Genomic DNA, 12,754 nt, shown 5'->3' on the forward strand with positions numbered 1-12,754 from the left:
CCATGAGGAGATGGGCCGGGATGTGCCAGCTCACGGGGCTGGGAAGTGATGGGAGCTCAGCAGTGGGTGTCCAAACACCTCTTTCCCTGGAGCTGATCTCCCTCCCTTACTTCACATCTTTCAGCATGACTTCTTGGACAGTCCCTCTAAGTTTATCCCTACCTTTCTCCATGTCCCATCCCTACCTGCCTACCCCACCCTTCTGACCAAACTCTCCTTCCTCTGAGCTTCATAGGGTTTCTTCATAATACCAAGTATTTTAACATGCTTTCCAACTTCCTGGAGCAAGCAGTTCTGAGGGCTTTGCATCTTGTTGTCAGACTTCCCTCAACCTCGACTGTGCTGTGCCCATCCCTCACCTAGGCCTCAGGTCCCAGCTGGCCAAAAAAGAGCCCAAAATGCTCTTCAGAAGCGAGGACTGGAGCCCTGAAGCTGAGGCAACGGCTAAACTCCTTGCCTATCCAGTGCGAGGGACAGCAGACAGCCAGAGCAGCCTCAGCACAGTGCCAGGTGAGCGGGCCCAGCGTACACACCCGCTGGGTGCAGTGGGACAGGCCCAGGTCCCAGTGCAAGTCCCAGCCCTGCAGGTGTGACCCAGTCTGCCACAGGGACATGAATGTCTGCTCCCAATCTGTGGCACAGCAAAGAGAGGAGGAAGTGATGGTTTCAAACTCTGTGATGTTTAATATGATCAAAGCTTTGCAGTTCAAAAGCGTGTTGGCAGATCAGTCCTGTGCTGTTGCTCAAGGGCTACAGTAGCATTTGTTCTTCTTGCCAGATTTACGTTTAGATGGCATGTTATGGATATGCAACTTCAGCGGCAATAAAAGAAGCCAAGAAGAGAGAGGAACTTTTGTTTCTCCCTATTTAATGGAACACAGGCAGCGTTTTTCAGCAATTATTTATTTCTCATGTGAAGAGAGATAGAGTCAGAGATGGAGAAATGAAGAAAACTTTCATTTTCAGTAGTTCTTCCTCATTGTGAACACACACAGGTAAGAATCATGACATGGAAGGAGGTGTGAAAAGCTCTCAGTGCCAATGTCATCTGTACAGGCCCTAGGGCACAGAACCCAACTGTCAGGCCAGCAAGGATACAGACTTCTCTGAGCTGGAGGGCTCCCCTCAAAATACGAGAGGTGAGGGTCAGCTGAGGACTTGGAAAGAGCTTGTTGGCTGTACTCGAAGAAGTGCCACGTGGCTGGGCACAAGGCAGGCCAGAGCAAAAAGATCTCTCAGCTCTGGCATGGCCATGACTGGAAGAACTCACCCTATGCACAGAGGTCTAACCTCTGCCTGGAGACCTGTGCTAACATTCTTAGGGAAAAGTCGGAGGCACTTGCTGGTACACTGATACATCACTGTCACAGGCTCCTAAAGTAGGTCATTGAGGACAACCAGCTGCTACTCAGAGGTATCTTGAGCTCAGGGTGAATTCTGATGCTTGTATGGGACTTACAGATACACCTCTGAATGCTGCATGATCCAACGTGTACAAGATATAGCAAAAGGCTCCAAACCTGTCTGTCTTTCCTCTAAGGAATGAATTTCCCAGTTCTCAAAGGTAAGGTGCCCCACATCTGGGGGGCATTTCAGTAGTTGTCCCTCTCACAGAAGAAAGCTCTGAAAGGGCCTGCATGACTGAAGTGGGTTTTGTACTCGATTTCATGTTGGTTTTTGTTGCAGTTTTGGTATATCTGCATTGAGCAAAGTTGGGGCATCCTCACTGCTCATAACCCATTTTATTTTCTGTGCGACATTGTCTTTGGTTGCTGTGTTAACATATCCACGTAACAGTGTGCTGGGATATTTACATACTCCAACCTGCTTGAGGGATGCTTAAGGGCACAGCTCTGCATGAAGCTTCATTGTGCTGCCTAGACATACAAGGGTTTCTCAGCGTCCATGCTGCTTCTGAAACTGGAGATTTGATTCCTTGGTCAGGCAAATATCTTTGAAGAAAATTACCCTTTTTTTTTATTAAATGTGATTCTTGGATGTTCATCCTGGAGTCCAGGAAAGGTAAGCATAGTGGTAATGTCATTTCAAATCAGGGTGCCAGCTCCAAGGGATTACCATCAAAAGGCCTGTTGACTTTCCTTGTAATGGAGGAAGCTGGTACTAGGAGTAGAGTGAAGATGCCCTGCCGACAATCAAAGAGGCAATTTGGTGATGAAGACTCACAAGGACAGCCCTGGTGAAGCTGATTTTAGAGAAGCCTTTAAAAGACTGCACTGGAGTTTGAACAAAACAGCCAAAACAGATGTTGTCTTCCCAATCCTTTTGTAAGTTTATTCATCATCACTGACACTCATGAAGTCAATGAGCAGTCTTCAAGGACATCCAGTTTAGCTTAGAATGTTCTGACTATTTGTCTGTGATCTGAGATTCAGTTCATGTGTGTGCCATGGGCACCCTGGAGGGAGGTCATGAATGAAGCAGATGTCTTACCCAGCAAAGGAAACAGACATTTTGTCCGAAGGGAGCTAAAACTGCCTCAGATGCACATTTGCAAGATTTCAGCCACGGCTAGAACTTGAACGTGACTGAAGTTGCATGCCACTAGGGAAAGACTGAAAATCAATTGAAAAATGGTGGAAGAAAATAAAACCCAGAAAAACAAATTGGTGAGAAGTGAAAAACAGAACGGAAATGTGTCAAACAAGCTTTGATGCCATGACAGCTACCATATAGTCCATCCTTAGATCTCAGCCATCAGCTTAGCATGGGAGGGGAAAAGAACTTTCTAGATAGAAGGGAATAGATAACAGTCATTTCCCTGTCTAGGACAGCTCAGGTTTTTCATCTTTAGTTGTTAGTGAATCAGCACAAGGAAAAGTGACAGAAAAGTAGCTCTCATAAACATGAACACCTTTTGTCACCTCCCAGGCTGTCAAAATGATGTGCTTCCCTAGCAATCCCATGCAGAAGGTGTGCATTATGAGACTGCTCAGAAGCCGCAAATGCAGTTCTCTCTCCTTTGGGTCCTGATTTCCCAGAAGTAAGTTTGCTGGCAGCATGAGTGACCAAGATAACTTTGAAAATATGCATTGCCCATGGTCCCTTGTTTGTCTGATACTCCTAGGCTGGTGAACGTGAAGATTTGTTATTTATTATCACTTCTCCAGCTGTGACATCTAGGAAAGAAATTTCCAGCTGTAGCACATGAGTCTCCCATTCTAGACAAGCAGAGCAAATGGAAGGCACCCTTTCTGCATGCAGAATCTGCTGTTTCCTGTACTACAGGTCTGTGGGCAGCTCCTCTTCAGCAGCTAAACATAAGATCTGAGTGACACACCTGAAAGTTAAGGCTTCCTAAGACCAAAAGTCATGCAATGGTCTTTTATCATGGCATCCTTCTTCCTACACATCTGACTCTAGCCAGGTGATTTGGGCTGGTTATGCCAGCAGAATGAATGGCGAACTGTTCCTTCCAATAGTATCTTTGGACTACCTAGTCCACTCACCAGCCTCGCAGAGGCCCAGCACGCTCCTCCTTTTGAGAAGGGAAGTGGGTAAAGTTGTGTCTGTAAGAACAGTCTTGCAAGGCTTGTAAGGCTGCAGCAACATTTCAAAGACAGCAACTTGCCCCCTTCCTAGCCTTTGTGAAGAATACCCAAGACTGCCTTGCTTGACTTCATCCCTCTGTGCCTAACAAGTTAAATGATAATTAAGAACAATTTTCCACTTGCTACATATCAAACTTTCCTACTTGCAAATGCTATCAACAAAACTGGTCAGGAATTTTTCTATTTAACTTCTGTTGTTACTGGAAAACAGAAGTTCAGTCAGTTTTGACCAGTTCCTTGAATTGTTGAGATTTTTTAGTATTTTTTTTTTTCCACATTTCAAAAAATCCATAAAGGTCTTCTCTTGAGTTCAGGATGAATTTCAGTTAATTTACATGGTAAAAATATGCAATCATCAGCCAAATAAAGCATCTCAAAAATTACAAACCAAAATGGTCTAAATGATTCATTGAAAAATTTTGTCACTTTACCTTGAAACAGGGCAGAGCAATGACTATTGTTGATTATTATTTAATTATTAATCAAACAAATAATTAAAATAATATTCCTGCTGGAAGCACAGCTGTTGACTTAAATCTTGCAAGTGTTGGTCCATTTCCTTTACACCCTCACTTATGCCAAATGTGGTAGCTCTCATAATGCAATCCATGCTACAAAAGAATGTAAACAAGCAGGTGCATCAAAATAACAAGATAAGGAGAAGCTGTAGCAGAAGGACACAATGCACTGATAAAAGGAAATGGAGAAATGTCTCAAGCATGTTGCCTATTTGTGCAAAGGGCTGAAAAAGAAGACAGTTCTGTCATTGTCCCCTGACCAGTCCCAGATATCAGGCTCTTAGAGAGCCACAAAACACTTGGACTCCACAAAACCACTAATGAGTAGAAAAGAAAGCAACCAGAATAAATGCAGAGGCCTTATTCAGAGCAGCTAATCAAGGCATGTTTGCTGTATAGTAGAGTCCAAACCACAGGGAGATCCACTCCTTGAAGATAGTGCAGTGCAACTCCAATCAAGCTATGGGAGCTCAGTGGGATCAACACTGTTGTCTTCACTGAGCCTTGCTGTTGAAGGATCAGTTTCCACACTCTGAATGTTCTCAAGGGTCTGCTATAGTTACGTGTGCATTAAAGGGAATGCATTGAACTGGATGCATAGAATGACCACTTGAACACTTGAAAGGTACCTGATCTCATTACCCAAGATAAACAGTATACAAAGCATAATAAACTAGTCCTGGCTGATCCAGCAGACTTGGAATAGTATATGGTGATTTTCACCCCTAGCTCAACACTGTGAGCTCTTCAGTGAACATGTAATTTTGTTAAATGTAGACAGCCCACACCCAGAAAGTCAGCATCTGGGAATCCTTCAACCTGACTCCTGCGAACACAACCTGTACGGCCTGATCATGGGGGTGGAGGTCGTCTCTTAAAGCTCTTTATGTCTTTTAATTCTACACAGTTTACTAAGGTCCTGCCCTAGAGTACCAGCCTCTTCAACTGCATTAAACACACTAAAGAATCATTTAGCAGAGGAGAGCTGTGCAGCAGAGAGTTGTTTGTTTCTTTGCTTGGCTCAGAAGACCCCTACTGAAGATGATGTGTGCCAAGACCAAAATGGGAAGAAGAGTATTTCTGCTGTAACATATACACTAGCCCAATCCTGTAGGACCTGGCACTCAGTGATAACAGATTAGAGATGCCTCAAAGCTGCTCCAAGTTGTGCCAAGAACCTAACAGGCTCCAGGATGGAGGCAAGCCCACAGTCAAAGGCTGCAAACCTTCCCAAGCACTGAGTTCAGTTGGACACAACATCTCTATTTGTGTCCCAGCTCTTGAAAATTGCTTGCATGCATCCCGTCTGCAGGCACTGCAATTTGCTCTACTCAAACTCGCAGCTTCCCTGCTGTTACAGTGAGAAGCCAGTCCGTACACCTTCTAAGGCCTCTCTGAGCAAAATGGTCTGGAGAAAGGTCAAGAAATTTTTCTGACAACAAGAGCCTGAGCTCTTTAATCTTCTAAGGCTGTTGAACCAATTCTGTATGTGTGTGGCTCAGTAGATTTCTGGGTTTATGCCTCAAATTTGTAGAATATCCAAGTCAGATCAGACTTCTCCCATCTAACTTCCAGGCGGTCTGTTTGCAGGGTGTGCATAAAAACACAGATTGTATCATATTTGAGTATCCTTTAACACGAGCATGTGTAGAATTTACTTCAAATTAAGGACTGATTTATGCAAGCACACAATCCAAAACAGACACACTGCCTGGCACAGCTCCAATTCCGTTGTGGGCTTTTCCCTGGTTAAGAAACTGCATTCTCCAAAGTCTAGATGAAGTGTATTGAAAAGGGAGAGAGGAGGTGAGTTTGCAGGCAAAAGATGAGCTTCTGTTTGTTCCTCAGAATTTAAAAGACCAAGAGGAATGTATTTCTGGGAAGCCTGCTAAAAAATAATACTAAGAGGCTAGCTGCCAATTTAGGCAATATCTGTAACAAAATAAGTATAAGCCACTTCAGAAGAAATCATTTGAGAATCCAGCTGCTCTTTTTTTCGCTCCAGAGTGCCAGGCATAACAGCCACAGCAAGGATCTTCAATGAAATCTGCTTGTGATTACAGAATGATGACAGGTAGTGAACAAGAACTCATTAAAATTCTGTCTTCTGAACGCAGTGAAAAACCAGTAGTATCACACGAAGGCCAGGCAAGCTGGAATCTCCTTAGCACTTGGTGAAGGAAGACTGCAAGACAGCATACAGTGCCAGAAGACCCTCAAGGCTCTGATCACTCTAACCAGAATAGCACAATTGGAACAGCGTATGGGTAGATATGTCATGGCTGGCACAAGAGACTCACGTGGCTCTTGTCTAATCTCTGCACCAAGGCGTCTGAAGAGGCTGTATGCAGAAGGACCTAACAATATCCTCCATGCCCACATCTCAGAGCGATGGTGTGGCTGGCTCCCATGGTACAGAGTTGAGAAATGCAAGTCAAAGCCTGCATCTTTTCCTCCTTCTCTTTCTTCCTCTTTGAATCCAAATCACTGCATCTTTCACACAGGGCAGCTGATCTCTTGCCTTGGTGCAACAAGGAAGCTGTGAAATATTTCAGCACTTGGCTACTTTGCTAGTTCACAGGCAGGCAACACTGAAGTCATCTTATCCATCATCAGCCTTCACAAGAATGCTCCAAGTTATTAGGGAAGTCATTTTAAGAGAAATGCAGTGTTCATATATTCAAAAGTTCAAACACTTTTGCATTTCTCTATAACTATACATTACTGGAGTCCCAGAAACTCTAAATTTTATCACTTCAAAATCCAGGATTTTTATCTTCAGTCTACTGTTTGATGACAGAAACACTAAAGGAGAATGAACATCCAGACATTTCCTCAAGATGTAGGATCAGAAATGACTGCTCTGCATGGAAAGCACTTGGGTCCCCTGGGCTCCTGTTAATGCAGAACTGTCTTCTCTGGCAGATGAGTAGTGACAGTGCAGATCTTCAAACACCTTCTTTCGGTTAGCATTTGCTGCCCTTCCACATCCACCAACTCAGTTCCCATCTGGTTTTAGCAGTATCAGCAGGTATCTCTGGACCCATCAGAAACAAATCTTTTTACCATTTGCAAGTAGGAAATTATGACTTCCAAATTACATGAGATAATTTATGTCTGTTTTGCATAGCACATAAAACCTTGATGGAATTTGTCACTGAGCTCATCAGCTGTCGTAGCAGCCCCTTTTGAAGGTAGACTGTTTCTTCACAGGGCAGGAATTACCTTGGTTAAATCAGTCTTTCTGCTGAAGACACTTCATAATTACCATGTCTATCCTTCATGAGGAATAATAGAGCCTCAAGATTATATCTGCATGCGGCAGGGCCTCAGGTAACTCTTGCTATAATTAGTAATTTATCTGATCTGAAAGTCTTTTCTGGATTCAAGTTTTTTCAAAAAGAAATAGCCCTGAGATCTATGTTTTTGGCACCAGCACTTTGCTCAGAGAGAGATGTTGGACCATACGCTCCTCTAGGCTCAAAGGGATGAGCCCTCCCAAGCATGGGAACACTGGAATTATTGGGACCTCATGGGGCTGCACCAACACTGGAATAGTGTCTGTGTCTTCCCTCATGTTTCAGTGGGGGATGCTGTCACAATGAACTTACAGTGCCACAGAGACATCAAAGGCAGTGACAGCTATCTAAAACACAGCTCTTTGGTGTAGAAGGGCTGCTCTCATCTCATACACATGGAAAGTGTCGAGGGACCACAGTAACTGGTTTCTGTCCTACGCATCTCTCTTCGTGTCAGAAGAGCTAAGCCTGGGAGAACTGGGAGAAACTGCTGATACCATGTCTTTCCCACTATACCTGATCCTTCACTGGAAAGTAAGAACACAAGAGCTCAGCAGAATGCGTTTCCATATGGCTTTTCCTACTCCTGCCAAAACAGTTGGAGTACCAAGAGTGGAGGGGAGTTGTGCTAAGCGTAGTCCAGCTCACAGCCCTTACAGGAGAGGTGATGGCTCTGTTCAGATTCATCCTACAAAGCCTGAGGAGGCAAGTTGTCTAGCAAGCATCACACTGTGCAGTGGTAGTGGAACTAGGCTGAGATCCACAGATGTAAATATCTTTGGCAGAGGTGACACTCAGAGGTGTCTGGAAGAAAACCATCAGCTCTGGGCTTCCCCAAGCTGGGCATAGTGGTGCCTGTTGTGCTTTGATGCTGACTACAAAACTCCTGAGCTCAGCAGCCAGGCTGGGCACTGCCTCATCTCACTCAGTGGCTGGGCACAAGCCATCAAGTTCCACTCCCAGGGCACCAGATCAGGCTTACTCCACAGGAGCCCAGGGGCAGACAGAGATGTGCAATGGCTTGGGTAAATCCATCTCCAGCACTGAATCAGACTGTACTCTCATCCACATCAGGTTTGGAGGGTGAACCAAGATGCTGTTGGGCTTTTTAACTGGGATAAGTTTGAACCAGAGGTGAAAAGCTCTCACATCCTGTTCCACATTCCTCAGACTATGCAGCTCCACTTTAATCCCACCAAGAAATTTCATTGTAAGTATACATAATGCTTCTCCTTGCTATTTTTCTGTTCTTTCGGATTTTAGTATTTGAAGGGCAACAATAAACAACCCCACAGCCCATTACATAGGTAAGCACACAATAGTGAAGAGCTGTGTGCTAAACTTTTTTCTGGGCCCATGAGAAGCAGATTTGGGGAGGATAAAAGGCAGGTCTCTGCCAGGCACCCCTCAGGTGGCTGTGTCCTTCTGCTCAGAGGACAGGAGGTGTCAACTGAGGGCAAGGAGCTTTGGAACCTGACCTTCCCTGAAGCTGCAGAGGGAAAGGGGAGAAAGGGAACAGCCAGGACAGGTGTATTCATCTAAGAAAAGAAGGAGACGTCAGGAACAGCAGTGGTACTCACACAAAAAAGAAAATAGGAACCTTCTTCCCCTTCCCTCACCCTTCTAGATTCCCATTCTGAACCCGCACAGCTCAAACTGCAATTGCCAGAATTTCAGAGCTACCTCTCCTGCAGTTGCACAGAAGTCTTCTCTCCCACAGCCAAGTTTAATTTGCATGTTGACACAAGAACTACACTCACTTACTTGCAAGACAGCTGATTAATCCCTTCGATGTAGTAGCATACTCCTCCATTGACACAATAGGACTTGGCTGTTTCGTTGCATTTTCTAGCATGCCCAGACCAGGAGGAGAGAGTTGTGGTTACTGCAGGAAAAAAAAAACAACACACACACAAACACAAAAAGGATATAACGTTATTTCCTTTGTTGGGCAATTCTGTTTTCTTAGATGATTTTTAATTAGTTCAGTTGCCAAAGTAAAAACCCTGGAGCTGCAGACCTCAGCCCATGCCTTTAGACATACTTCACCTTTCCAGGTGCTGGGGCTGCAACTTGACCTCACTGTTCCCAGAAGAGGTGGCGGAGTGAGTGGGGTGCTGAGGACTTGCCCTGCTCCAAGTTACTAGCGTGTCAGGACAAGATCATCCTTTTGGTAAGCTGTATGGAGAAGTGCCCTTTCCCAGCTCTCCTTTGTCCTTCTTTTTCATGTGCATGAAATCCTGCACCAGCGCTAGGAAGCCCCGAACACATTCTCAGAATCACAAAGCCAGGTGGCATGCTGCTGAGGCCTGATATGCATCACAATGCTGGACCAAGATCCAGAGATTCTGCAGAGGACACTTCAATAATAGGAGGATGCTTCGATTGCTCCACATTTCCCAGAGGAAATGATTTTTCAGCTCATGAAGCAAATGCCCTCACTGTGCCCAGAACAGGTCCAGTGCAAATAGAAACAACTCTTCCTTCCCTATTTCTGAGCATGTCTCTGTAGTGCCTCTGGTTCTGCTTCTAGAGACGAAGCAGAAATCTGGCATGATAAGGCAGCCAGACCCAGTCTGTGCTAAGGAGGAGGAAGTAAGCACAACTCAAGGTTCCCTGGGTACAGATGGTTTTCCAAAAGCGTCCATGGCCTTCCTGCCGTGTAAGGCACAAATAAAATGGAAGTTGAGGATAGATGATTCCACCGACACTGCAAAGAATTCCCCACAAACACCCCTAAAATATGAAAACTCCCAAACTTCTGTAGGGAAATTCACTTCTTCCTTCCAATTAATCTTAGTGGGATCTCTTCCAATTCAGTTTAATGGGAACTAGAAACCAAAACCATCATAATGGCTTTGTAATGAGGCTGTATGATTTTTATAGCAGCACATTACTTCCATGACCAGTGGAGAACTGTTTGTTCAGGGATGAGGAGCTCTAAAGGATAGCATCTACAGACTCTGCAAGGCCACTCCTTCAGCTGAGTACTTTACACCATGCTTACATCTGATTGGGATTATAACAGGATTTTCATCCAATTATAAACTATTTTCATCTTTTAAACAGAATTTAAAAAGAGACTAACATGAATGAGGCTTGGGAAGTGCGTGTTGTGCATGTCCCAAGAGCTGTGTCTGTCAGAAAGAGGTGGTTGGTCAGTTCTCCTAGGAGCACCTTGTTAAAGTCATTATTTCTTAAATCCCGTTTTCTGCAAGTTCTGTGTCTTTTCTTTCAGCAAAGCACAAGGTATGTTAAAATTGAGTCACAAAATCATATTCTCACAATCTAGATGTTCCAAATGCTAAGAAAAAGAGGTAGTCAGCTCAGGTTCTGGTTGAGAAGGGTGTCATAAAATGCAAGCTGCTGTCAGAACAAAAGCTGAGCTCTACTGGTCAAACAATAGCCCAGACAAGGGTCTGACAAATAGGCAGTGCTTAAGGAAGGGCAGATCAGCATGCAATGACAGTTTTCTTCTGACCATCCAGAATGGGCAACTCAGGGGACCTCAAGTCAGCCGCAGTGCCTGTGATGGATTTCTCTTCCATGAATGTGTCTAGCTGCTTGAACAGATCTAATCTTGTAGCATCCACATTATTTGTGACAAGAACTCCAGTGTTATGTACACAATGTGAAAAGGCACACCTCAATTTACTTCTTTGAAACCTGACCCTTTCTAGCTCTTGCATCAGAAGAAAAGAGTGTTCGTTTCCACACATTTCCCCTGTGCTACCTGTGGCTTTGCTGGCACAGGCAGCATCTTCTTTGCCAGCTAGAGCACAATGATCCAGTAGCCTCCTACACACAGGTTACTTTGTTGTAATCCTTTTCGTGCCATCTTTATTTCTACTTTTCTTGTTGGAGATGATGAGACCAGAACTGCAGGTAAAGTGGGGCCCAGGGATGCACACAGGGTTCATAATAATTCCCAATGTTCATTTTGAGATTAGACCTACTGAATGCAGACCCTTATTGATAATAACCCTGAAATCTCAGTCCTCCATGGGAACAGTGAGTGCAGAACCTCCAAAGGGGCTTGACTGCTCTGGGATAGTGCTGAGGCCAGGACTTCACGTCCATGGGGCCAGAAGCTAAGAACAGTTAGTGAGGAACCTGCCAATCCAGGGAGCAGGAGCAGCGAGAAACAAAACGTCTTGCTCAGAAAATGTAATCACAACTGGTTTGCATTGCAGCCGCCCTGGGCTGCGCATCACAGAGAAACACCTTGAAGCACGAAGCATGGAGACCAAGGGGGATTTCAGTGGGTTTCCACCACACTAGCAGGATAATTCACAGACTCACGAGCGTTCCGCCACTGTACTTGGTGTGTAACTGTATTTCCTCATCAGCCTGAGCCACTGGAAATACCTTTGCAAATACTGGCTCCTGAGTCATCTGCAACTCAGTAACTGATGTCAGCAAAGTGAGTTCCATGTGCAGTTTACCCGCAGTCATGCATTCACTTCTGCTCCAAACACCGCTCAGGTGTGCCTGGCGACCCAGGGAGATTTTTTCTGCAACTACAGCACCTTTATTGCCGTGTCAGATCAGGCAGATTTTACTCCCCACTGACTGGTGTGGTAGAATGAGGTCTTCATTCAGATTCCAGCATAACCCTGTCTACTCCAAAGAACTTGGGAAGTTATAATGTTACTGAGATAAATGGAGATCTGAGTAGATCAGGGAGCGGTTTGGAGCAAGAAATGGCATGTTAGCTGCAACCTGGGTGAAAAGGGACTCACGTGAAGGTAGTGGAAGAAAAGGAAAGGATTTGTGCAGTGACATCGGTCATGTATCAGCTGCCTCCTCCAAGCACTTCAACAAATGAAGAGCAAGAAATACAGAGTGTGCATTAAAAATGCTGCAGAAAAGAAGTGGTACAATGAGACCAGTGGGAATAAGTATGACAAGTCCTGAGACAGGGGCCTCTGTGAGCACACAGGCCAACTGGTCACAAAGCTCTGGCAAGCTGGAGCAAAGCCTGGAGCAGCTCACCCAGCAAGTCTCCAGCCAGGCTCAGTTCTGGGGCTGAAAGCAAAGGAGAGGGATAAGGAGGTGAGGATGGGCAAAGAGAGCTGCCTTTGACTGATAGGATTGTGAATGACTCCTCTCCTTTCCTCTCCTCTCCAAGTAGAAAGGACATCAGTAGTTATACCAGGAATCTTATGCAACTTATATCATGCATGTTGTTTAGGCTTTGCAGGCAGCTCGTCAGTCTGTTCTCAGGAATCAAGTGAAATATTCTGCCTTCAGTCTCCAAAGGGTTAATTAATGCAGCCTGGACTATAAATTACAGTTAATTTTTCACAAACTCCAGCTACTGTCGAGGAAAGCAGGGAAACAGAGATAGTTTCACTACTCTTTTTTT

The 12,754-nt window shown here is 44.8% G+C and overlaps 1 protein-coding gene across 1 annotated transcript in view; it reads right to left on the reverse strand.

Annotated features, from left to right (window-relative positions):
- NRG2 (neuregulin 2) overlaps positions 1-9,523 on the reverse strand; it is a gene marked incomplete at its 5' end in the record, with an annotated part of 35,785 nt that extends 26,262 nt beyond the window's left edge. Inside the window, 2 exons of the mRNA XM_019620294.1 lie at positions 9,151-9,271; positions 9,436-9,523. Coding sequence (XP_019475839.1) covers positions 9,151-9,271; positions 9,436-9,523 — 209 coding nt within the window. The remainder of the gene's footprint in view (positions 1-9,150; positions 9,272-9,435) is intronic.
- Between the last annotated feature and the right edge of the window lie 3,231 nt (positions 9,524-12,754).

Source organism: Meleagris gallopavo, chromosome 15 (genome assembly GCF_000146605.3).
Source record: "Meleagris gallopavo isolate NT-WF06-2002-E0010 breed Aviagen turkey brand Nicholas breeding stock chromosome 15, Turkey_5.1, whole genome shotgun sequence".
In the NCBI taxonomy this organism is placed as follows: Eukaryota; Metazoa; Chordata; class Aves; order Galliformes; family Phasianidae; genus Meleagris; species Meleagris gallopavo.